The sequence below is a fragment of the Marmota flaviventris genome, chromosome 14 (assembly GCF_047511675.1).
Source record: "Marmota flaviventris isolate mMarFla1 chromosome 14, mMarFla1.hap1, whole genome shotgun sequence".
NCBI lineage: Eukaryota > Metazoa > Chordata > Mammalia > Rodentia > Sciuridae > Marmota > Marmota flaviventris.
The window spans coordinates 56,201,472-56,229,056 of record NC_092511.1 but is presented as its reverse complement, the minus strand read 5'-3'; the positions used below and the strand labels follow the sequence as shown (position 1 = coordinate 56,229,056).

General features: G+C 36.0%; 1 protein-coding gene across 4 annotated transcripts; it reads left to right on the top strand.

Moving 5' to 3' along the window:
- Positions 1-26,411, top strand: Cnrip1 (cannabinoid receptor interacting protein 1). Of its 4 annotated transcripts, XM_071601241.1 has the most exons (5): positions 1-172; positions 477-721; positions 2,935-3,085; positions 11,106-11,164; positions 25,432-26,411. In XM_071601241.1, exons 2-5 carry the CDS (start codon positions 543-545, stop codon positions 25,574-25,576), a joined length of 534 nt encoding a protein of 177 aa, XP_071457342.1. In that variant the 5' UTR covers positions 1-172; positions 477-542; the 3' UTR covers positions 25,577-26,411. The 4 variants fall into 4 exon arrangements, with proteins under 4 accessions (XP_071457342.1, XP_071457341.1, XP_027790269.1 ...); XM_071601240.1 differs by lacking the exon at positions 1-172 and having other exon boundaries at positions 453-721; XM_027934468.2 differs by lacking the exons at positions 1-172; positions 11,106-11,164 and having other exon boundaries at positions 453-721.
- The last annotated feature ends 1,174 nt before the right edge of the window (positions 26,412-27,585 follow it).

Below are 27,585 nucleotides of genomic sequence, written 5' to 3'. Positions count from 1 at the left end.
GCAGAATCCACACCCTCCGGTTGACCCAGGCGATCTAGATTCTGAGGGTCTTGCTCCTTGGTATAGCAGTCGCCTTATCCCAATGCCTACCGTCCCCCACATCCTCTCCTCCCGCCCGGTGCTGTTCTAGGAGGAGCCTAAAGGTCCGCTTCCCCAGTTGAAGGGGATTGTGGTGCGTAAGCGGGATTAACTCTCTCGCCCCCAGCTGTGCTGTGCCGATCTGCTCGGTGCCAGCGGGTCTCAGCGAGCCCTTGCGTGCGTGGAGGGCTCAGCAAGAAGAGCGGGGGATGGGGCAGCTCGCGCTCTCCGAGCAGTGTCTGGGGCCCGCTTCCTCGCCCAGTGCGGCTGGGGGACACAGGCTCCGGAGCTGCCGCTCGAAAGCCCGGGCGGAGGGCGGTGACGGCTCCTAGTTGCAGCCTCCCTTTCACCACCTCCTTTTCCCTCCCCGCGCTTCCTCTCCGCCCACCGCGCTTCAGCCACTTGGTCGCAGCCGGCTGTGTCCTCCGACCCCCGGCGTCGCTGCGCCAGCCCCTCGCTCAGCGATGGGGGACCTGCCAGGCCTCGTGCGCCTCTCCATCGCTCTGCGCATCCAACCCAACGATGGTCCGGTGTTCTTTAAGGTGGACGGGCAGCGCTTCGGCCAGAACCGCACCATCAAGCTGCTCACCGGCTCCTCCTACAAGGTGGAGGTGAAGATTAAGCCCATCACGCTGCAGGTCGAGTAAGTGCTGGGCGCCGGGTGGCGCTTGGGTTACTGGAGGAGGACTGAGGCCCCGGGAACAGACTAAGCTGCTCCCGATTTTTTTTTCCTTGTCTCCCTTTGCCCAGAAGACTCGGGACGGGGGGTGGGGGGGGGGGGCGGTAGGGAAAGAGGTCGGCTCTCTGTCCCCGCTTTGGTCCTCTCCTCTGCCTGTCCCTGGTATTCCTGATTCCTGCTTCCCTCCACCCATTGCAGTGACCTCAGTGGGTCCGTTTAAATCAGTGACAAGAAGCCAGAGGGGGAGGGGGCGGTGTTGTTGTTTTTCTTGTAAATTGCTTTTCTGTCCACCCTTGGAACCGCAAGGGGAGGGTTGGGGCAGATGGCAGAAGGTCGCTGCAGGGTTCATCTACCGCAATCCCAGCCCTTCTCTGCTGGGTCCTGGCGTGTCGCCGGCTTCTGCTGGCGAGGCCAAAGGAAGGAGAAAGGGTGAGAAAGAAGTGTAAAGGCGGAGGAGGGGCAGTTATTGGTGTTCCCTGAGGGATTCTCCCCACTCCTCCATCTGCCTTTTGGTGGCAGGGGACCCCCAGCGCGGGAAGAGCAGGAACAAATCTGAAGGTGTAGCTTCTGCTTAGGCCTAGTGTCACGGTTTTCCATGCCCTCTACTTTTTTCTCACTAGCTATCTGTTCAGCCTGGTGATGTCGCCTGGGATTAACATCCTCACTACAAGAGGATGTTTTTTTTTTGTTTTTTTTTTTTTTTTTTTTAAATTTATTCGAGGCAGGGATTATCTCCTCCCAGCTACCACAGGGATGACATGATGCACCCAGCAGACTTCTGGCGAGTAAGTCAGTAGCCTATGGGAGAAGAATCTATGGATGGGTCCTTTACCTCTCCGCTTCCACCTAAGCGATGTGTGAAATCTCATCTGGAAGGAGGAAATAAATCAACATTTATCCTAACATATGCTGGAGAAGGGGTTTTGAATCCCTCAGACACGTCCATAGTTTATTATAATTCAGTAATTTATATTAGCCTTCAAGGTGCAAGGATATAGAACCACAACTGGATGGTTTCTAGGGTCTCTGATCTACCTATTTATCGGACCCCCCCCCCCAAAAAAAAAAACCCACACATACACGCACACAACTCCATACATTTCCCAGTGTTCCCTGCATCTGGATATGATCCAGGCTTTTCCTTTCCCTTTCCTGGAAACCTCTTTTCCTAACTTATCTATTCAATATTCCATTTTTTTTTCAGAGTAGTTCTCTAGAGTTAAAACAAACCTAAAACTATTTGTTAATGGCAATTTTTGTTTTTACTTACATTTTAATTTTATCAAGGATTTTTTATCCAGTGGTTCTAACTCAAAGGTGAGTGTACATCAGAATCACCAGGAGAGCTTGTTGGAACAGATGGCTGGGGCCCACTCTGATGTCTCTGGCTTGCTGTCTTGGGTGGTACCTAAGATAAGAGTGTATGTCCTAATATGTCCACAGTAGATGTGGATACTGCTGGTCCAGGGACTTGTCTTTGAGAACAATGATCCTAACACACCAGAATGGTGCCAGTAAGAATTTCTGGTGGTATAGCAGGCTTGAGAAAAAGTGCCTCAAACAGGACCCATGAGTGTTGGAACAGAAAGAAAAAAAAAAATTACAGAGTTAGTTCAACTAGTCCTTGATCTGACCTGCACATAAAGATCACCTCGAAAACTTTAAAATAAATTTACGTGTACCAAATTATATCCCAAACCAATTAAACCCTATCTCTGGGGTTTGGGATGGGACTGGATATAGTTAGGTTTCTAATAGCTCCACAGGTAACTTTAATGTGTAACTAAGGATAAGCAATCCTTGATACAGTTCAACTCAGCCTTTATGTGTATCTGGATGAGAATACTGAGGTTAGCCCAGAGAGTAGTTAGTCTATGATCACATGATTGATTAGTTGGAGAACTCAAGCCTCCTGAACTTTCATAAGTTTCTTGGTGGTTTTATTTTATTTTGTTTGAGATGGGGGTCTCATGATGTTGCCCAGGCTGGGTCTCTTGCTTTCTTGAGTGGCTAGAATTATAGGTACATGCCACTGTACCCAATCAGAATTTTCTATCATATAAATATTTCTCCCTTAGCCAAACTCTGTAGGTTTCCTGCTCGGGGTTTTGGTCTAGACCAAGACAGGGTACCTAACCTAATTCCTACTATATATGGTCAACTCAAGTTCATTGCAGGAACATTTCCATTGGTGGTGTGCTTGTCCCACTGGAGCTGAAGGCTAAAGAACCTGATGGAGACAGAGTTGTTTATACGGGAACATATGACACAGAAGGTGTGGCCCCAACCAAGAGTGGAGAACGGCAACCTATCCAGATCACCATGCCGGTAAGGCCTGGTTGGGAGTGTGGGGGATGTGGTTTCAGGGCACATGGGAAGTATAGAAAAGAAAACAATCACTATCTCTGTAAGAAAAGGTGTACTGAAGCCAATTACTGTGGAAATTAGGTTGAGTTTCCTTCGTGGATCTGTTAGAACTAGGTAATTAATGCTGTTTTGCATAATAGACTGACCCTATAAACACCAAGTAGGTGGTACTGGAAGAGAAAGTACCTACATTGCCATTTTTCCTATTACATACTGTATCAGGACTGGTTTAGATAATTGACCCTGAGGTTTGGGATGGGACTGGATATAGTTAGGTTTCTAATAGCTCCACAGATAACTTTAATGTGTAACTAAGGATAAGCAATCCTTGAAAGAGTTCAACTTAGCCTTTATGAGTAGCTGGATGAGAATATTCCTATTCCAAGTAGCCCATAAAAAGTTGATTTCAATGACATTTTGCTATTTAAATCTAATCTAAATGGAAGAGGCCCTCCAAAGTGACTTCCATGGAAAATAGTAAACCTCTCAGTTATCTAGTCCTACTAGATAATAATAGGTCATCCTCTGTATCCACAGGGGATTGATTCCAGAACTCCCTTCAAACACCAAAATCTGTAAATGCTCAAATCCCTTATATAAAGGATTTAGTATTTGCATATAACCTATGTATATTCTCCTGTATACTTTAAATGATCTTTAGATTATGATACCTAATACAATGTAAATGCTGTGTAAGTGGTTATTATTATTCCCTAAATAATACAATAAAACAAGAAAAAGTCTATTCATGTTCAGTATAGTATATTCATGTTCAGTATTTCTGAGTGTTTTCAATCCAAGGTTGGTTGAATTCATGGATGCAGAACCTATAGACACAGAGGGCAATCTATATATCATAAACAAATTTATAGCCAAGTAATATTGACCCCCAAGTAAAAATATCAAATTGGTAAAAGGATAGAGTTGAGAAATAGTTAACTATACATGCAAACACAATAGGGGAGGAAGTAAGCTTGCCAAAACACAGGTAAAGGAAAATTCACCTAAACTGCAGCTATAAATCCTGGGCAGCCTTTTCCCATTGCAAGAATGACCTTGAATTGTCTCCCTTCTTGCTTTATAGGGGGGTGTCACAGAGGTTCACAAATATATGTGTACATAAGAATCTCTTTTGGTGTTTAATTAGAATGCCAGTTCTAGGTCCCACCTCTGGTGATTTTTAGTTCAAAAGAGCTGAGGTAGGGCCAAAAGAACTGAACTTTCAACTTGCCTACCAGCAGATCGATCCTGATGAGGAGAGTCTGTGAAATGTGCTTTGAGAAATGCTGATCTAAATAAGAGCTAATTCATCCAGTCCTTTGAAACATTCAGGTTTCCTTGTGCCCAATATACTTAAAACAACCACAATGGCAACATAAGGAAATAATCTGGCAGCCCATCCCTTTGCATCCTATATTTGAATTATTTTTGGAAAGAATTCTATTTTTCATTAGAGATTCTTCAGCAGAGGAAAAAGTACAAAAATGGAAGAAATATATAATTCCTGCAAGAGATAACTTAACATTTTTGTGACTATTCATACTTAGTTGTTTCTACTATGTCTTTGAGTGTATATGTATGTACTGGGTATCATTATATATGTGTACTTTTTTCTATTAATGTACATCTTTAGATGGCAAATAAAAATAGATGTAAATATGAAACATAAATTTGAAGTCTATCTGGACACTCATGAATGTATCAAATTATTCTCAGTCACTTATCGCTAATTATTAAGTATTATTAAGAAAGCTACATTTAAAGCTACACTCACTTCTGCAAAAATTGCCTAATGTTTTCTTGGGACAGATTTCTAGAAGGAATTTGCATGCTAAGGCATCTTATAATACTGATCTCTAGGAAAGTTAGGCACCTTACATTCCAATCATCTGCATTTAATTGCCCATCTCCATATGCACTAGGAATAAAAATTTAAAAAATTTTTTTGAACTTTTTCATCTGAAAGGCAGTGTATTCTAATTTTTGTTTCTTCAGTTACTATTAATTTGAAATATTAACATGTTCATTTATAGTTTGTACTTTTTTTGTGGATAATACGTTCATAGCTTTTACTCATTTTATACTTGTATGCTTACTGATTTTAAGAAATCTTTAAAAATTATAGTCATATTTTTTGTGGCATCTTAAGTGTGCTCATTTTGCATAACTTTGCTTACAATATCAATTTAAATTTTCATGTATTCCAAAATATTAGCCTTTACCTTTGTGGTGTTTGTAGTTAGGATCCATTCAGCTTGAAAAATGTTCTCTAACTCTAGCATTAATAATTTGTACATATATACACAATGCATTTGTATATTTTCATTTGAACTCTTATGGTCTCATTTATTAAATTTCAGATTCATTAGATCTAAATATTGTTTCTACTCATATGTCCCTAATTGAATACACTTATCGATGTCCTAAAACAATTATTTCAGTAATCCATTCTTCTCTAATCATCATTTCAAACTAATTTTTTAAATGGCAAATTTAGTATATTTCCACACTTCTAATCTATTCCATTTACTCTTACACCAATTCTAGTGCCAATACTGTATTGTTTTTTTAAAATATATTTTTTAGTTGTAAATGGATCTTTTATTTAATTTATTTATATGTGGTGCTGAGGATCGAATCCAGGGCCTCACACATGCCAGGCAAGTGCTCTACCACTAAGCCCTGATACTGTATTGTTTTAAATACATCATTTTTATAATTTGTGTTTATGTATTTATAACTGATCACCTTGCTGAACTTTCTTACTAAAAATTTACAGTGAAATATCTTGGATTTTTAGATAGAAAGTCATAATCTGCATATGACTGTGTCATTTTTTGATTATTTTTCCTTCTCTTATTGCATTATCTAATGACCCTAAAATAATGTTGACAATCAATTGTGTCAAGGGGTATCCTTGTCTGCAGGATTTCATTGTTAGGTACCATTTTAGTTTCAGATATTTACTGTGTAAAACAAACTTTTTCATGTTCACTAAAAGGTGTGATTTTTGTTTTGTTTTTATTGGGAGATATACTGAATTTCATCCAATTCCTTTTTCCATCTCTAGATACTTTATCTCCTTTGATATATTAATCAATGAGTTATATAATAATACCTTTTTAAATACTAAACCACTCTTTAATTCCTAAAATAATATTTTAGTATATTGCTCTATTTGATTTGCTCAGATTACATTTAAGATTTTTAGAATATTAATTATTTTTTATTTGCTTGTTCGATCAGCAAATATTTCCTATATTAGACACTAGGGGGAAGAGTAGTGAACAAAATAAACATCCCTAACTATACAAGCTTCTGAAACAAAGGAGAATATAACTTTATACTTCCAAATGTTATATTAAACTATATTGTCAAATATAATAACTATTCATTATTTTCAAAAAAAAAAAAAAAAACATAGAAAGTAATAGTGCATATGGCATATGGGGGAATCTTACCCTAGTTTAAGACTTGGGAGATAACTTTCTTGAGAAAGGAAATAAGGATGAATAAGAGTAGGGAGAAGAGGGAGCATTCCAGGAAAGAGAGGCTGCAATAGTCAAGAGCTGGGAGAGAGCAGGCCATGTTCTAATGGAGGAGAGAAGCCCAACATGTCTGGACCCAACATGACTGGAATTACAGAGGGACGAGTAAGGGTGAGATATTATAGGAGGTGGCAGTTGGGATATGGTTTGAGTGTGTCCTCCAAAGGTGCATATGCTAGAATCTTGGTCCCCATTGTGCCAGTGTTGAGGTGGTAAAACATGTAAAAGATGAGACCTAGAGCCAAGTAGTTAGGTCATGAGGGCACTGCCTTGGAAGGAATTAATGCTGGTCTCAGGAATGGGTTGTTATAAAGCAAGGCCACCCCAAGTACTTGACCCCTTCTGTATATGGTCATTTCCCTTTCTACCAAAGGTTAAACAGATGGAGCTGCCTGAACTTAGACTTCCAGATTCCAAAACTGGGAGCTAAATAAAGATCTTTTATTACCTACTCAATACTAGGGATTGAACCCAGGAGTGCTCTTCCACTGAGCTATATTCCCAGCTTTTTTTTGGGGGGGGCGGTTGGGAGGGGGACAGAATCTTGCTAAGTAGCCCAGGCTTGCCTCAAATGTGGGATCCTCCTGAGTAGCTGTAGTTACGGGCAAGTGCCTCCAACCCCAGCCTCTTTTCTTTATAAAATACTTACTAACAGGTATCCTGCTATAGCAACACTAAACAAACTAATATATAAGACCTTCTTCCTAATTTGATTTATCCTAATGTCTATAGGAATTCATTGAAAGTTTTTTTAAAATTTATTTTCATTTATATATGACAGTGGAATGTTACAGTTCTTATTACATACATAGAGCACAATTTTTCATATCTCTAGTTGTATACAAAGTATATTCACACCAATTTGTGTCTTCATATATGTACTATGGATAATAATGACCATCACATTCCAGCATCATTTTAACCCCAAGCCCCCTCCCTTTCCCTCCAACCCCTCTGCCCTAATAGTTTTAAAATCAACTTTGAGATATGATTTACATATGTAAAATGCACCAACTTTAAGTGTACAGTTTATGCATGCTTTAACAAAAAGATCCTACTTTGTGATCATCACCCCAATACAGATATAGAACATTTCTACCACCCTGAAAATTCCTTCATGTTCATTGGTATTCAATCCCCTCTATAGCCCTACCTGAGCTTTCTATCTCAATGTGTTACTTTTAACTATTCACCATTATTATTTGAATAGAAGCATAATGCTGTATCTAAATTCTTTCATTTAGTATAATGTTCTTTTTTGAATTTTTTTAAAAACATTTATTCTTAGGTTTTAGCTAGATACAATATCTTTATTTTACATTTATGTGGTGCTGAGGTCGAACCCAGTGCCTCGTCCATGCTAGGCAAGCACTCTACCACTGAGCCACAACCCCAGCCCTATTATAATGTTCTTTAGATTCATCTATGTTGAAAGTATCAGTAATGGTTCCTTCTATCACTGAATAATACAAATCACATTGTAATACATTTATACCCTTACTCATAAATGGATATCTGGGTTGTTATCAGTTTTTGGTATTATGAAAAAATCTGCAATGAATTTGAGTCTTAGTATAAACACATGTTTTCATTCCTCTTGAGTTAGTAGTATCTAAGAGAGAACTGCTTAGTCACAGGATAAATGTATATTTAACTATGTAATGTATGAGGATTTTAGTTGATTTATATACTTAAGATATGCCAATATTTTAAATTTGGAAATTCAAAAGACCTGGAAGAGCCAACTACTGACATCAGAACTACAGATTTGTATTCAGAGGTTTGTTTGTTTGGGGCTGCTGTAATCCCTGTGAATTGTTATGTAGATTTTAGAATGAACTTGTGAATTTCTCCAAAAATTGGGATATTAAGTTTATGTTAAATTTATAAGTGCTGGGCACTGTGGCTTGCTTGTGGTATCAGCTACTGTGAGGCTAAGGCAGGAAGATTGCCCAAGTCCAGGAGTTTGAGGCCAATATGAACAAAATAGCAAGAACAAAGACCCTTGAACAAACAAACAAACAAAAGTCAATTTGGGGAGATTTGACATCTTAATATTGAGCTTTCTAACTCAGGACATAATATCTCTATTTAAATCTTTGTTAATTTTCTGTTTTTAAATCATCTCTGCAAGTCGGGTGCGGTGGCTCACGCCTGTAATCCCAGTGGCTCTGGAGGCTAAGGCAGGAAGATTATGAGTTCAAAGCCAGCCTCAACAACAACAACAAAAAAAGGTGCTAAGCAATTCAGTGAGATCCTGTCTCTAAATAAAAATACAAAATTGGGCTGGGGATGTGGCTCAGTAGTTGAGTGCCCCTGAGTTCCATCCCCAGTACTCACTCCCAAAAAACAAAACAAAACAAAACAAAAAAACTCTGCAATATGTTACAATATTCCCTATGTAGATTTCATATATACTTTGTTAAATTTATCATTAAACAATTTATATTTTATTTTATTATAAGTGGAATTATTTTATTGCTAATATGTGGAAATAAAACTGGTTTTTATTGATCTTGAAAACTGAGATTTTGCTAGTCTCATTTATTAATCCTCATAATTCTTTTATAGAATCCCTAGGAGTTTGTACATATACTATATTTCATCTGTTAAAAAAATGTTTTTCTCCTTTCTTTCCAATCTGTATTCCTTTTACATATGGCCTGATTACAATGAGTAGGACCTTCAATATGATGGTAAATAGAAATGATGAGAGTAGTCAGTCATTCTTGTCCCTTGACCTTGGGGAACAAGAATTCAGTTTTTCAACATTAAGTATGATGTTGGCTATATCGTTTATTATTAGTCTTTTTATAAGGTTAAAGAAGTTCCTTTCTATTTCTAGTTTACTGAGCATTTTGACCATGATTCTTGTGAAATGTTTCTGAAGTATTTCCTCTGTCTTTTGAGATTATCACTAGCTGTTTTCTTCTTTTTTTTTTCTGTTACATTAGATTGCATTGCTTTTTCAATGTTAAATAACCTTGAATTTCCACAACAAGTGATTTTAAAAAAAAAAAAAAACCTTTATTTTATTTATTTATTTATTTATTTATTTATTTATTTATTTTTGTGTGTCTGTGGTGCTGAGGATCGAATCCAGGGCCTTGCATGAGTGAGGCGATCGCTCTACTGCTGAGCTATAACCCCAGCCCTAATAAGTGATTTTTGATCATGATATATTTTCTGTATGTCTTGATTTGTTAATATTGTTGAGGATTCTTACATCTATGTTACTGAAAGATATTAGTCTATGACTTTCTTTTCTTATAATGTACTTATTTAGTTATATTAGGGTAATGCTAACTGCATGAGTTGGAAAGTGTTTATTCTTGTCTGAGACAGTTTCTATACAACTGATATTATCCCTTATATTGGATAGAATTCACCAAGAAAGGCATACATTTTACTTTATTTGATGACTTTTAATTACAAATTCAATGTTTAAATTGATATTGATTGGGCCATTCACATTTTATTTCTTGAGTTTTATAATTTGCCTTTAAAACAATTCATTTCAATTAAATTGTCAAATTTACTGGAATAAAGTTGTTTATAATCTTCTACCATCCTTTAATGTCTTTGGCTCTTTAACAAAGTCCACTTTCATTCTTGACATTTAAACTATCTTTTTTACTGATGAATCTAACTAGAAATGTGTCAGTTTTATTGGCCTTTTCAAAATTTTACCTTTTTTCCCACATGCTTCATTTCCTATTTTTCTATTTCATTGTTTTCTGGTTTTATATTTATTTCCTTCTTTTGTTTGCTTTGAAATATCTTAATTGAGACATAACATATATACAGTGAAATGATCCCTTTATATATTGTAGACTGGCTTTCAATAGATTGTCTATGATGCAGATAAACATATTTCTTTGTATCTTTCCTTCTGGTGATTCATTGAAATTCTTGAATCTATAAAATGCTTTCAGCAAATTTGGAGTATTTCTAACCATTATGTTATGAACTATTTTTTTCTACTCCTAAAGGTATAAACTTAAAGACTTTTAATTACAAATTCAATTTTCCAAATACTGGACTATCCATATTTTATTTCTTGAGTCTTTGTAACTTATCTTTAAAATTTATTGGCATAAAGTTGTTCATAATAATCCTTTGTTTCTTCTTTCCTTGCAGGACTCCAAATAAACATACGTTGGAAAGCTTGATATTATCTCACAAGTCTTTGAGGCTGTGTTCAATTTTCTTCAATTTTTTTTTAATGGATCCTAAGAGTAGATCATTTTCATTGATGTATCTTTAAGTTCACTGATTCTTTCTCCTGCTATTTCCAGGTTTATATTGTGCTAATTTTTTTCTATCATATTTTTCAGTTTTAGAATTTTATTTATATATTTTATAATTTTAATTTTCTTAAAATTCATCATCTGTTTGCTCACAGAGACCATGTTTTTCTTTATTTCTTTAAGCATATTTATAACTGCTGGCTTGAAATCTTTGATAAGCCCAACATCTGGCTCCATTTACAGTAAGTTGCTATAGACTGACTTTCTTCTTGGATGTGGATTGCACCTTCCTATGTCATTAGATGTCTGGTAATTTTTGTCTAAAAACTAAACATTGTGGATAATATTGACTATAGTATTTACTTCATTCTTCTGAGTACAGGTTTAGTGTCTCCTATCTAAAATTATTGGGACTAGAAATGTTTCTGAGTTCAGTGTTTAGTTCTTGAAATACTTGCATAGACATTGAGCATTCTTAATCTGAAAAATTTAAAACAGTCCAAAATTCAAAACTTTTTGAGTGTCATATTTTTCCTCAAAAATTTCAAATTTCATAGAGTTTCCAGATTAAGTATGTTCATCCTGTCTTTTTATATTCTAACCAGTAGTAAATAGTTCTGGACTCAAACTTCAAAACTGTCTTCCTAGCATTATGCAGTAACTATTGTCTGTGCTCAGATTTTTCATCTTCTCTTTGTTGCTTTCCTAGCCTAGGCCCTTTTTGTGTCCATAGGATTTAGCAATCAGCCAAATAATTGAATTTTTATACTGAGTTTTTGGAACTCAATTACCCTACGGTTTCCCTAAATTTCTAGCTCCTCTGCCAGTCCTAGAGTCTTTGCTTTGATTCTTCAAGCCAGTAAGGCTCCAACTGCTCAGATTTTAAAATACACTTAATTTTTTTTTAAAGTAAACTCACAAATCTTATTTAGTATAACTTTTACTTTCAAGGATTTGTCTCTTTGCTGATTTTTCTTTTTCAGTGAGCCCCCTTCCACTATCCTACACATGCAACTAGCCAGGGATTATGGCAGAGTTACAAGCAGACTTTGGGTTTCATCTTTTCTGCAATTCTTTTACTTTTGGGAATTTCTATCTAAATTTTCAACTTCTCTGTCAGTGTTTCCTGACACTTTCAACTTAATAATAACTTTTTAATACTGCATTTTCTCCTGTCAAGTCCCCAAGGGATTGAGAAGTACCTTTAAGGAATGGGAGAAAGCCACAAAAAAAAAAAAAAAAAAATTCTTAAGTGGTGCATTTGAGATCTTTTGAGGATGATCTTTTCTCTGGCTTCTGTCCTACTTATAATCTCTATAAGGAATTCAAATCATTTTTGTTAACATTTTTGTCAGGTTGTATAATATCTATGTAGTTTCACCCAACAATTCTATCTCATCATTTCTGTCTTTAAAATCTTGTCAATCTAGTTTCTGATATTGGATAAAAATGGAATGTCAAAAATTACTATAAAGGCTAATGTATAAATTGGAAAGGGAAATAGGCACAGAACAATTAAAAGGACTTTATAGTCTTGAGTTGTAGGGTTAATGGCTTTACTAAATGAATTAGGAACTTTTTTTTTTTTAATACGTTAAGCTCTGAAGCAATTTATATAGCATAGGTCTAAACTGTTAACAGAAAGTCTGTCAGAATCTGCCCACAAAAGTCAGGACCATGAACAAAAATATTGGGGGAAAATATCTTTAACTTTCAATTTAGTTTAAGATATTTTGACTTTTGGAAGTTTTATGTAGTCAATATGATATTTTTGTGAGGAAAATATTTATTTCTACAGAATTTTTAAATCTATTTTTAGCCTCTAGGATTATTAAATACCATTGATAGAGTTAAAAGAATGTTAAAACTACATTCTTAAACAAGTTTAGAGCTATTTTCATGGAGCGACTTTTTGACATTAAGCTTTCAAGTGCTATGAAACTTTAAGAAGTAGCCATGTGTAAAAACTACTCACAGCTAAGTGCTTGTTAATGTTCCATGTGGAGTTATTTAGAATTGGAACTAGAAAAGTCTTTTATTTTCTTGTTTTCAAGAAAATATTTCCTTTATAATGATTAGAATGATTTAACTTAATATTTTTCAAACTATTTTCTGAAGTCTAAGGGTTTCCTTGAGGTACTTCTTGGCCTCTTGAAAGAAGTGGGGGGCAGGGAGGGCAAACCTCTCTCCTTTATTTAGTCATTACAGGACTGCCTTTTGTATCTTGTGAAGAAAATGAATGAATAGTACTGTAAAATATTTTAAATCACCAATAATTGACTGTTGTGGGTGGCCAACCTGAATATGCAGAACCAAATCTAACAATATTTTTATTTGTATTTTTTAGTTTTATGTAAAATGCTAAACTCCATAGCAAATCCTTTATAAAGTAATGGACAGTATAAATACATAAGTCAAGGTTGAGTAAAGGGGGAAAGTTAATCACATAAGATCTAAAATTATTCAAATAGGCTATCAACTATGGAAAAATGATGTTCTTGATTTTAAATAGAAAGAAAAACAAGAAATTTATGTTTCTACATAATGAAAAATTAAAGTAATAATGAGAAAAAAGGATACTTCCTATCTTTAAAAGTCTGATTTTTAAAAAAATACCAATCTTCAATAGAAATATTAATAAAACATGAAAAACACTTTCCACACTCTCACAAGAAATAAAATTAACATTCCCAAAAAATGAAGGTAAAAATAAAACTAGAAAATCTGTTTTTTTAAGTACTTTCCAATGATGTCATAATTATAATAAGGCCTTTTTAAAATTTTTATTTATTTATTTATTTATTTGTTGGTTTGTTTGCTTGCTTATTTATTTATTTATTTATTTTGCCATGCTAGGATTTGAACCCAGGGTGTACATACTAAGCAAGTGCTCTACCACTGAGATATCCTCCCAGCCCCACAAGGTTTTCTTTATTGCTGGTAATATGGTAAAATGATGTATAAAATATTTCGGAGGAAAAAAATGGTGGTAACAACCATAAAAGTTCATTTCTTTTGACCAAATAATTCCATTCCTATTATGATATACACATAAAATTAATACTTTTTATGGTGAGGAACAATTGATGAATCTAGTATCTGGTGAGAAGTCTAATGTTGATATATCATGATAAAGTCCTATGTCACCATTTAAATTGTGACAATGAATATGTAGTTAGACAACAGATAATTATAATTACCCAACTTTTAATCTTAAAAATAATTGCAACTATAAAATGTATATATGTGGAAAATACTCTGAAGACAAATTGAATCAAAATGTAGGAAATACTACTAACTTTAAAAATTTGCTCAAGAATTTCTACCTAAATTTTCAACTTCTCTGTCAGTGTTTTCTGACACTTTCAACAGATAATACTGCATTTTCTCCTGCCAAGTCCCGAAGGGATTGAGAAGTACCTTTAAGGAATGGGGAAAAGCCACAAACAAAATTCTTAAGTGGTGCATTTGAGAACTTTTGAGGGTGATCTTTTCTCTGGCTTTTCTGAGCCTACTTATTTCATTTCATTTACAAATATACAACTCCTCTACGATATGGGGGTGCATTTTCAGCCATCCCAGAATGCCAACCAAAAGAAATTCAACTGGGACTTGCTGGCTTAACTCATATTTCTCTGATCCTAAATTATAGTATTTGAGAATCTGTCTTCAAAAAAAATAATTACTGTCACATTAGGGTGGGTTTACAATTTCATACCATGTTAAATTGAAAGTGGTCTTAGAGATCAGATAGTGAAATCCACTTAGTCTGCACACCAAGTTATGTGTGCCTGGGATCACACAGGTAACTCCAGGGGTAGAGAGTATCCTGATGTCTTCCTGACTTGCAGTTCTAATTCTGACATTCTTGACTTTTTCTTGGGCACCCATGCTGATTACATTTCCCTTGATGAACTACATAAATTTAAATAATCTAGGCACTTGATACTTAATCAAATGGATTTACCTGGACATAATCAAGATTTCAGTGCTGACTATAAGAGCATAATGTCTACAATATGGCTTTATGTTTAAGCTTTAAATATTAGTGACTTTAAAATGTACTAGATAGTGTTAGAAGCTATTGAAGTCTCACCACTAGAATTAAAATTCAAACTAAACATTAGAGCTGCTGGCTTGATCAGAAAACTTCTGTTTTTTTTTTTTTTTTGTCATTTTTCTTATAATCAGCCTATTACAGATCAGCTACAAATAGATTGCCAAATCTCACACTAACAGCTGTGCAATCATTATTTGGAATAATTAATTATCAATCATCTGCTTCTTCTAGATGTAAAAACACACATAAGAACCTCAGCTTTACTTCTGAGGCTCAGGATGGTCTGGGGTTGTGGCTCAGTGGCAAAGTGCTGAGGCACAGGGTTCGATCCTCAGCACCACATAAAAATAAATAAACAAAATAAAATTATTGCATCCATCTATAACTGAGGCTAAGGATTTGTGAGTTATAGTAACAAGGGTCTCCAATCTTTTAGCAGATGCTTGGTTAGGCAAGCAAGACTTATGTTAAGTAATGACACCTTTCTCTTAATGACGAAGTCTAAATCTTTCTCCTACTAAAACAAAACCTCATGCTTTATTAATTCAAAAGAATATAGAAACTCTTAATTTTTACAGATCCAGTTAGGAAGAGTTCTGAATCAGGCCTTTCTAAACTGAATTAATCTCCCCCGAACCTCCGTCTTGTGTTCTGTTTACACTTAAAGCTAAAGAAGTAGGAAACCATCCTGCTAAGTAAGACCAGAGGCCCAAGAAGGAATAGCAACCTCTGGAAGTAGTTCCCCCAACCCATATTGGCTCCAGAGAATTGGGGAGTTCTCCTCTCCTGACCTGTGAGTCCTTGGAAGAGAAGGTTTAGTCTCACATATGACAGCCTCCTTCACACTTTCCCAGTGCTCAGTGCCTGTTAAGTGAAAGGATGAATAACTTAAAAATGGATCATTACGGGCTGGGGATGTGGCTCAAGCGGTAGCGCGATTGCCTGGCATGCATGCGGCCAGGGTTCGATCCTCAGCACCACATGCAAAACAAAGATGTTGTGTCCGCCGAGAACTAAGAAATAAATATTAAAATTTAACAACAACAACAAAATAGCTCATTGCATGGGGCTGGGATTGTGGCTCAGTGGTAGAGCATTTGCCTAACATGTGTGAAGCACTTGTTTTGAGTAAAGGTCCATTGACAACTAAAAAATTTTTTTAAAAAAAATAGCTCATTGGCCCTCTGAGGCTTCATTACAATTCTGACAATTTTAGCATTTGTATTTCTGCTTCAAATTAATATTTCACTTCAATTCCTTTTTAAAAAATATCTTGAGTTGTAGATGAACACAATACCTTTTATTTATTTGTTTATTTATTTTTATGTGGTGCTAAAGATCAAACCCAGTGCCTCACACATATTAGGCAAGCAATCTGCCACCAGCACCCTCACATCAACTCTATAAAACATGCTACTCTTGTCAGTCTTGCTTAGGAATCTAAAGTTATTATAAAGTAATTTTTTATTTTAAAATCATTGAATGAATTATGCTGAGATAATTGGCTATGTGAGGGAAACACTACTATTTTTCTTTTCTGATACCACACTCCAAAACATATTTCAGATGGAAAAAGCCAACTTTTTAAAAACTCTTAACTGAAAAGTATTAATTTAAGCTTTAAAAAATCATGGAAGAAATCTAAAGGTAAACGTTGAAAACTTTGATTATATATAACATGAAATTTCTGTCATGGATCATAGAACTCATAAATGTAAAAAGTGATTTAGATTAAAATGCAAATGATGATTAGTAAAATAAATTATTGATAACATGTAGTCTCCTGAATCATGTTACCTTCATCTAACATGACCCATACACACTGTGCTACCTTAATGTCATTCCACAGTCCATTGTCACCCACTGAAGAAGTGAATGGCCTCCAAACCCAGGTATTAGATGCCCTCTTACATTAATGGCAGTGAACTCAAATAATTCCAGAGGCCCTGGTACTTAAAGCTAATAAAGCAATACCCAGGTCTGATAACTTTCAGCACCCACTTCCAATAGTAGTGTTGAACCACGCTTGGTGGTGCACACTTGTAATCACAGCAGCCTGGGAGGCTGAGACAGGAGGGTGATAAATTCATAGCCAGCCTCAGCAACTTAGCAAGGCCCTAAGCAACTCAGCAAGGCCCTGTCTCAAAATAAAATATAAAGAGTTGGGAATATGGCTCAGTGGTTGAGCACCTCTGGGTTCAATCCCTGGTACCACAAAATAAAAATAAATAAAAAGAGAAGTATTGACTTGTGTTTTAATGTGACCAATTCCCCTATTTAGTGCTTCCTAGAAGAGTCCAGGTAGAAATTCTGTCCGCACAAATATCATATTCCTTTGTGTTGGCCCCCTGTAGTGGGAAACTGGTGAGTGTTTGGAGGTATAAGGCAGGGAGAGATATGAGGTTGTTGTGAGGTTGAGTGTGTGATGAAGGGAGGTAGCCTTATGCATGCATGCCCAAAAATGTCAGTTAACATGCCAGCTCTTTGGTTTAGTATTTGGCAAGAGTGTGACCTTGTTATTAAAAAAAAATAAAAAAACGGTAGGCATGGTGGTACACACCTGTAATCCCAGCCACTGGAGAGGCTGAGGCAAGAGAATCATGAGTTCAAAGCCAGCCTCAGGAACCATGAGGCACTAAGCAACTCAGTGAGACCCTGTCTCTAAATAAAATACAAAATAGCTGGGGATGGGGCTCAGTGTTCAAGTACCCCTGAGTTTAATCACTGATACAAAAAAAAAAAAATTATAAACCAGTGAGAAAAAAAAAATAGCCATAGTCTGTAAAAAATAGAAAAATGAACAAAAACTCAAAATAGGTTAATAAATATGAATGGTCAAGAAATATATGAAAATAGTTGGATTTCAATATTGGTAAAAAAAAATACAAATAGGGAAGTATTTATATTAACCTATAAAATTGGCAAAATAATACCAACCGTTCATGGCTAGTATTTGTTTACAAAATAGTGATTTTTATAAACTGATATTTTATCCTGAAATCTTACTAAATGCACTTATTATAGTAGCTTTTTGTTAGATTGCCTGGTATTTTCTGCAGGCATAGTTAGACAATTTTACTTCCCTCCTTTTTTTTTTTTCTGACTCTTATCTTAAAGACACTGACTAGGACCTCCAATAAAGAGTGAATAGGGGTGGTAAGAGCATATACCCTTGCCTTATTTCTGATCTTACATGGAAGGGACTTAATGTCCATTTAGGAGGAAGTTAGCTACTGATTTTTTTTCAATGCCTTTTAATGAGGTTGAAGAACTTACCTTCCATTTCTACTTTGCTGAGAATAGAATTAATGTTGCATTGTCAAAACCCTTTCTACATCTGATATGATCATAGTAATGTGTCACTTAATGATGGGAATACATTCTGATAAATGCATCATTAGGCAATTTCATCATTGTGCAAGCATCATGGAGTATACTTAAACTAAGAAAACGATTACATAACTAGGCAATGTAATCTTATGGGACCACCATCATATTTGCAGTCCATCATTGATTAAAATAAAGTTGTGCAATACATGATTTATGTATAGTTTTTCTCCTTTATTTGGTTAGGTAATATGGCGGTTTTTCAAATATTGAACCATCCTTGAATTCCAAAGATGAAAACTTTTTGGTCCTGATATGTTATCCAATTATATGTTGCTGGGTTTGATTTACTAATATTTTAAGCAAATAGAAATTATAAGCACATTTTTATAAAAGTCCATGAAATTGTTTTTTTGTCTGTAATTTTCCTTTATTTCTAGTATCTTTGTCAGGTTTTGGTATTAGGGTAATTTTGGCCTCATAAAATGAAATGAGAGCCAGGCACAGTGGTGCATCCCTGGAATCCCAGCAGCTCTGGAAGCTGAGGCAGGAGGATTGGCAGTTTAAGGTCAGCCTCAGCAACTTAGCAAGGCTTTAAGCAACTTTAAGATTTTCCTAATTTAAAGTCTATGGTATCTGTAATGATAATGTCCCTTTTTTTTCATTCCTAATATATTTCTTTTCTTCCTCAGTTTTGTTATGGGTTTATCAAATTTGAGGACTTTTTCTTAAAAAAAACAAATAAATTTTAGCTTCATTGATTTTTTCCCCCCATCTATAATTCTTTCATCACTGGTTCATTGATTTCTGCTCTTTATTTCCTTTCTTCTTGCCATTTTATAATCACTAGACAGGCTAAAATTAAAAGGTCTGGCTATGCCAGGTATTGGAGATGATGTTTAGAAACTGTCATATTACTGGGAGAAATATAAAATGGCACAATCACATGAGACTAAACTTTAAACTTTTTAAAAATCTGTTTAGGTAAGAGAAATGAAAAGCATTTTCACAAATAAAACTCCAAGCAGTACATGAATTGAGAAGTTTGAAATCCAGTGGAAATTGATAGATCACATCACACTAAAAATCATAGATGAGTATTGATACTCAGTTTGTTTAAAATAAAGCAACATCATGTTTCTATCAATATAATTGTTATTGTTCTGTCCCAAGTCAGTGGGCTGTTGAGTGATCTTGTTCTTTTGAATTTTACATGTCTAGAAGTGGGTGACACAATGAATGGAAAGAAGTTCTCTGAGGATTCTGTGACAACTTGTTATAAGACCATGGAAAGTATTTGAAATGAGCTCTTCTGATTCTTCATTGTAATAGAGGGCTACAAAAGAGTTTCCTTTCCTTGGAACTGGATATATTCTATTCCACATTTGTTATGAGATAAAAAGGTGACTAGACTTGCAACTTGTAGAACACCATGGCAAATGCAATGCCCTTTGTCCATAGCAATGTTCTACACACGTTCTAGATGTGGCGATTCATGTAAGTTCTCAGGGAGAAAAAAAGGAAAAGCCCTTTTGCTTATGTAAATAGTTTGGTACAGTAATAGTAGCTCCTAACTAGGAATTAAGTTTCTTGACCTGCCCTTATATTGAAGTGGCTTTGGAATTTAAACCCAAAGCAAATTTCTTAACTTCCCTGAATCTATTTGTTGTTGTTGTTGTTGTTTTGTTTTTCATTCATAAAATGAAGTTAACAAAGTCAGGTCCAAGATTGAGGTGGAATGATATAAGCAGAAGATCGTGTAAAGAATGCTATTCAAAGGTTGGGATTGTAGCTCAGGGGTGGAGCACTTGCCTTACACATGTGAGGCACTGGATTCAATCCTTAGCACCACATAAAAATAAATAAAATAAAGGTATTTTGTCCATTTACAACTAAAATGAAAAATATTTTTTAAAAAAGAAAAAAGAATGCTACTCAAGAAGTTCATTGGATTAGACAAAGGGGAATGAAGGGAAGGGGGGATGAGAATAGGAAAGACAGTAGAATGAATAGAACATAACTTTCCTTTGTTCATATGTGAATACACAACCAGTAAAACCCCATGTTTGTATACATATGTCAAAATACACTCTACTGTCATGTATACCTAAAAATAACAAATAAAAAAGTACTAAAAAAAATGCTCTTCAACTGCACAGAACTATACTAGATTATAATTTGCATCACCCAGGAGGCTGCCTGGGTAGATTTTCCTTGAAAGGGACAGATGGGTTAGGAGGGAGTGGAGAGCCTGTGTAGATGCTTCTGTTCTTTAAGAAGAATGTCAGCTTTTGAGACCCCATCTGTTCTTTGCCAGATGAAAAGAAATTCTGAGCTAAGAAGTAAGAGGTCCAGGAGGTAGAACTCCAAAAGAAAAAATAGGAAGAAAGTCAACGGGAAGTGTGAACAACTAAGGCACAGGAAAGGGGAAGGCAGATCCATAGTGAACAACAGTTAAGTTTACTTTCACATAACCTTGAACCTAACGCTAATAAACTAGAAACCAAAACTGAAATATAAGCAATGAAATAGCCCACATCTTTTGCTATGACCATTGTTGTCAATGTATTTCTATTTTGGTTTCTTGTGTGACAGGTATTTTTTAGATTGAGACTTCCTGGTTTTAAGTTTTTTTTTTTTTTTTTTCAGATGTAAGTGTAGTGCCTTCAGTTTTTTTCTTACCTGTGGTCATAATTGTTTTGTTTTTTTCCCAGCCAACTTTATTTTAAAAAGGATCTCAGCATTGTTTCTCTCACTTGCCTAGCATATTTCAGACTGCTGCTTTTTAAAAGATTAACTGGTATTTGCAAAATGTTTATAATAAAATGTTTCATTATAAAATATATAATTTAAGCTGGGGTCACTGCAATCCCAGTGATTTAGGAGGCTGAGTCAGGAGGATTGAAGTTTGAGGTTGGCCTGAACTCAGCGAGACCCTGTCTCAAAATAAAAATGGTTGGAGATGTAGCTCAGTGGTAGAGCAACTCTGGGTTCAATCTCCAGTACTTAGTATCCCCAAAACACACAAAAAATATGTATAGGTATCTACATAACTTATAAGTTATTTTTATAATATAAAATTATTTTTTTATTGGTACCGGAGATTGAACTTAGGGCACTGAGCCACATTCCAGCCCTATTTTGTATTTTATTTAGAGACAGGGTCTCCCTGAGTTGCTTAGTGCCTTGATTTTGCTGAAGCTGGCTCTGAATTTGCAGTCCTCCTGCCTCAGCCATCCAATCCACTGGGAATACAGGTGTGTGCCACCATGCCCAGCCTATAATATAAAATTCTAATTTTATTGAATTTTAAACATCAGTCCCATTTAAAATTGCAGTCCCTTGTTCTGATTAAAATTATTATTAAACCTTTAAATGTCTTATTGAATTATAAAATCAAATTTCAATTTATTCATATCACCATTACCCTATTGTTAACAAAGTTGTAATATTTTCATTAGAGTATACATAGTCTTAGTAGAATTTATAAACTCTCATTTGGGCATTTATATGTATTAATTTTTGAGGGGTGATAAATCCATCTCACCATATAAAAATCTGGATTAAAGAAGTATCATTTTTTTTCAAGGAAAATCTCTTGCAGGAGGGCCCGGGGACAGGGGTGGAGGGGTGATATCAGGATTGAGCCCAGGGCCTCATCCCTATTAGGCAAAAATTTTATCACTGAGCTACATACCCAGCCCTACTGTGGGAAAATCTGAATGAAAAGATAGAGATAATTATTTTCTATATGTATAGGTTAGGTTTCTTTGTTTGTTTGTTACCAGGGATTGAACCGAGAGGCACTTAACTAGTGAGCCACATACCCAGCTCTTTTTTGTATTTTATTAGAGACAGTTTCTTGCTGAGTTGCTTAGGGCCTCACTATGTTGCTAAGGCTGGCTTTGAACTCAAGATCCTCCTGCCTCAGCCTCTGAGCTTCTGGGATTACAGGCATGTGCTACTGTGCACAGCTAAGTTAGTATTTTTCATTTTCTTTGTTCTATGCATCTGATTTTATATATTTGGCCTCATGTATATAAACAGTTCTCTTTCCTGTTAACATTGTTTTAAGCATTTTCTTGCATCAATAACCCTAATTTCCTTTTTAAGTCCATCATATGGATATGCTACTATTTTCATATCATAATGTTGAATGCTTAGATTGCTTCCAGCAAGAAGTTTAGAAATGTTTTACTAAGTTGATAAATGACTGGTAAAAGACTGTTTCTTTAATTACTAATAATATTACATATGAATGTTGTTCAGATGTTACACTGTTTTTCTTTTTAATAATCTGTGTTCCAGTCTAATATCTATATATTTTTAGTAGCTCTTACTAATTAATTCATATAATCTTGTATACTAAGAATGGTAACTATTTGGTAAAACTCATAAATACAATTTTGGTTTTAGCATTTTCTTTTTATATATTTTTATTTTTTATTTATTTTTATGTGGTGCTGAGGATCGAACCCAGTGCCTCACATGTGTGAGGCAAGCGCTCTGCCGCTGAGCCACAACCCCAGCCCTAACATTTTCTTTCTTTCTTTTTTTTTTTTTTAATATTTATTTTTTAATCGGCGGACACAACATCTTTGTTTGTATGTGGTGCTGAGGATCAAACCCGGGCCGCAAAACATGTCAGGCGAGCGCGCTACTGCTTGAGCCACATCCCCAGCCCCTAACATTTTCTTTCTGATTACAAAAATTATTAAATTTTGAAAATAGCACATGGGAGTAAATAAAATGTATTCTATCAGTTTTCAACAACAACAAATATGATTAAGATTGAATAATACTACACATTCTTAACAGTACACTTGCTTAGTTCATGTAACAATACAAAATAATGGAAAAGGTTTAAATATTTTACATGTAAAATTGCTACATGGTATCCATTATTTGGACATTCCATAATTAACAAATGTCTTAAAGACTCCTATTTATAGTTTAACTTTTCATTGCTCTCAACTTTGTGATGTTCTTAAGATAAATTATAAGAGGTAGAATTGCTGGACCCAAGTGTACTCACACCTTTGACTTGATGGAAGTTACCATTCCAAAAGGCTATATAATTCAATTCCCATTATTATCATTGGATTATCTGAATCCCTGTAGCTTACTGAAAATGAACATTTCTATTTTTCTTGGTTAATGTAGCATAGCTTACATATAATACATGTACCCATTTTAAGCATACAGTTCAATAAGTTTGACCCTACATACATCTATGTAACCACCACCCCAATTCAAATTATAGAATGCTTCCATCATCTCTAGAAAGTTCCCTCTTGCACATCCCAAAACTTAGATAACCACGAATGTTTCCTGTCAGTATGGACTCTATTCTATCATTTTATGGAGTTTTAAATAAATGGAAGCATTCAGGATGGGTTCATAAGGTCTAGATTTTTGCTCAGCATGTCTTTAAGATCCACCCCTGTTTGCCAAGTGTAGTAGCACAGGCCTGTAACCCCAATGATTGGGAAGGCTGAGGCAGGAAGATTGTAAGTTCAAGGGCAGTCTCAGCAAATGAATAAGACTCTGTCTCAAAATAAATAAATAAATAAAAAGGACTGGGGATGTGGCTCAGTGGCAAAGCACCTCAGGTTCAATCCCAGTACAGCACCAAAAAAAAAAAAAAAAAAGGAAAGAAAAGAAAAAAAATCCATTCCTGTTGTTGCCTGAATTAGCATGTACTTTTTTTTATTGTTGAGTAGAGTGTCGTGTTATAAATATAACCAAACTTGCCTATCACCAGGAGAATGCATAGACATTTGGGTTGATTCCAATCTGGGACTATTATGAAGAAAGATGCTACGCTCGTATAAATAGTTCTTTAGCCATGACTCTCTAAAAACAGAGACCATATTTTCATGCCTGGGATTTTGGTGGACTCTAGGTCTATCATCCACTGTTTCACATCAAGCAAATTTCCCAAAGGAAAGCCCAGATCTTGTTTTGGTACCAAATTAGCAGGATGAGGCAATGGTGCAGGATATAATTTTGAGAGCATCTTGGAAAGCTATCTGGGAAGCACCTGATCACCCTCCTCTTGTATCAGTTGCAAAGCATAAGGCTCTTATTGCTCACTGCCCTTCTTCTCTCCATGTCTTCTGGCTCCTGACTAGTCTAAGAATCCTGCCAAGTCAGTCCCTGTCCCCACCCATGACAGGAGGGTCAGAGGAGAAAATAACGACAGGCATCACACTGTTTAATGCCAAATCCCCTAAATAGCTCCAGAAGGTGGTAGCAGGGTCAGGCAACCCCACAGGCCACTTGAGCATCTGCCTCTGGTCTCTAGGGTATTCTGAGCCCTTTTCTTGGCTACAAGAGAAATGCAACCTTAGGCTTAGGAGAATTCTGTGCAACTATCTCCAGGCCTACCTTCTGGAAGTAGAATGCAAGCTCCTTAAGAGCAGGAATCATGCCTTATACAAAATTTTATATGTGCAAGGTACATAGTAAATGCTCTAATATTGTTTATGGTTTCCAATAAAGTATTCCCTAAGTCTGAGATGTGGGCATGGACTCTTGACTTACAAGTCAATATTTGATGGTTAAAGCAGATAATTAAACAGTCAAATACTTTCAATAAAATATTTGTGACTATCACCTCAAGTTAAATATATTTTCCTAGAATTGAAACTAATGGTAGAAGGACAAATGTATCTTATGTTTAGCTATGCTGAACAGATACTATCTGGTACTACTGTCTTCTGAAGTAGAAACCAGAAGACAGCCAGTATACATAATTCCTTCTTTTCTTTCCAGCTCTCCTTCTTTGGTAGGTACTGCAAACTTTGTTTTAGTTTTACTTCAAGCTCTACAATTCTGAGATTCTAAGATGATTTTTCAGAAAACTGAGCTTGGAAAACAATATAAACTAGAAAGTTATTTTTGATAAAAGCAATATGATAGCAAATGCTAGACAGCTTTCCAGAAAATACCTCTGGTAACAAAGGAAGATAATTCACAAATGCAAAGGCCTAAATTCTGCAGACCGAGAGGGACTTGATTGATTAGGCATGATGTTCAAGCACCATGCCAGTGACATTAGCTCTCTTCCATTGCTTATCGAAGTGTGAGGTCTTATTGGTTGTGTTTCTCTTCCTTCAGTTCACAGACATTGGGACCTTCGAAACAGTGTGGCAAGTCAAGTTCTACAATTACCACAAGCGAGACCACTGCCAATGGGGAAGCCCCTTCTCTGTCATTGAGTATGAGTGCAAGCCCAACGAGACGCGCAGTCTCATGTGGGTGAACAAGGAGTCCTTCCTCTGAAGACAGCTCTTTTCCGATGTTGCTGGACCGTCTCTCCAGAAATCTACTTTTAGATAAACCAGCACAAGCCTTAAGCAAGGCACATGCACCCTGGCTGTTTCCCATCTGGTACTGATGACCTACTATCCCCGGTTACTTGAAAGTGTAATTCCCCTCTGATACAGCACCCCCAAACATAAAAGATGATGTACCACGCCCCAATATACTCCTTCCTGTATTGTGTGCTGGTGTTCCTGCATCCAGTTGTGCTCGGTCATGCAGTGGGGGGTCAGTGGAAGTGGTAGGCATGTCCTATACTCAAGGGTTCCACTGAATGATAGTGGTATTTTGTTTCCAAAATAAGTAATTGCCTCTTTTTTTCATTGTTAATTTTTTTTTAATGTGCTTGGGTCCTCCCGTGTGTAATGTGGTAACGTGAAACACGTTGTTTGCCAGCTTTCAAAGCAGCCTTTGTGAAAATGTAATACAAAAAACACTAACTGGGACTCAGATGTTGTGTTTCCTAGAAACAGCTTTTTCAGGGGATAATGAATGACAAAACAGAAGGACAAATATGTAAGACATCTTTCTAATGTTATTCCTTCAGGTAATTTAAGATAGTGTGTTATGATCTAATGGAAACTGGGGAAAAGCATTGCTATGGACCACTGGGAAACTCAGTGACTGGAGTTGTAGGGTCACCCCTCTGGCAAGCAACCATAGTGTTCAAATGTGCACATTGATGGCATCCTACATTTCCCCACTTGAACTTTGTAAAACTGTGTATGGAACTGTAATGAACTTTTGATATTTCTTAATAAAGGTATCAAAAATCATGTGCTGATTTTCATTCTTAATTTGGATAACAGCTATATAACAGGAGGGCTTGTCCTTCAGGGCCTGTTCTTAGGTCTGTATGCTACAGGGCAAGGGGGATGTACCTGGAGGAGAATTAGCACACCTGTATAATGGGAGTGCTCCAGCTCTAACAGGGAAGCACAGGCCCACGAACTTGGTAGACAATCAAAAAATGCTTGACCCTTTCCTCTCTCCATTCCTCCTCCTATGGACCACTTCTCCATTAGTCAGCCATGCAGTTCATAGCCACAGGGTATGGTGCTGGAGCAGTATGCAAAAACTAGGGTACCTAGCACAAAGCCTGCACTTCAGACAGTTCCAGAAGAGGAAAAGAAACTTCCTGTTGAAAAGTAACATCCTGCTTTCCAACAATATTGTGCTATTTCCTTGGGCAGCACAAATTTTATGGTGTTGCATAAGGTGGTAGGAGATGTTTTTGATACCTGTAAATCTTCTGTGTAAGAATGTGCAAGACAAGTGGGAGTGTTTTGAAGAGTTGGATTATTATAATACTGAATTTGGGAGGCTGGCAATCAAATTCTTTTCCCCCTTTAAGAAGCTTGCTTGCAATGAGTCTGTACTGCCACCAGGGAACAGTCATGCCCTGGCATTGGTGTTAAAAGAGAGCAGTGTTAAAAGAATTTCTTGATTAGCTTGTTTTTGAAAAATAACCATCTATCACAACTGCCAAAGATAAGCACTAACCCATTCCTTATGGCCATATTTTTAAAACCAACATTCATTTTTTTTTTGAGCAGACTTTGAGAGATTTAATAGAGTACATTAAGTTTTACAGAGGCTGCAGTTTTCTTCCGGAATGTTCAATAGAAATACAGGGCAGTTAGAAAGTAGAAAAATGAGAGAACTGTGTCTATTGCAGTATTTAAGCATTTGATTTGTAAACACTTTCATTTGTGAAATAAGGTTTTAAACCAGTGACTCATCTCTCAGAGCTTTAGTATTTGTTTTCAGAGGTAAAAATAATATGACATTTGCAATATTCCATGCTTTAAAATACTAAAGGCTGCATTTCAGGTTTGAAATGAGTCAAGGCAGGGCTAGGGAAACTGTGGAATATAGAATAAATATAAATATATAAATAGAGAATTTTACAAAGCTCAAGCATATCTTTTTTTTTTTTTTTTTTTTTTT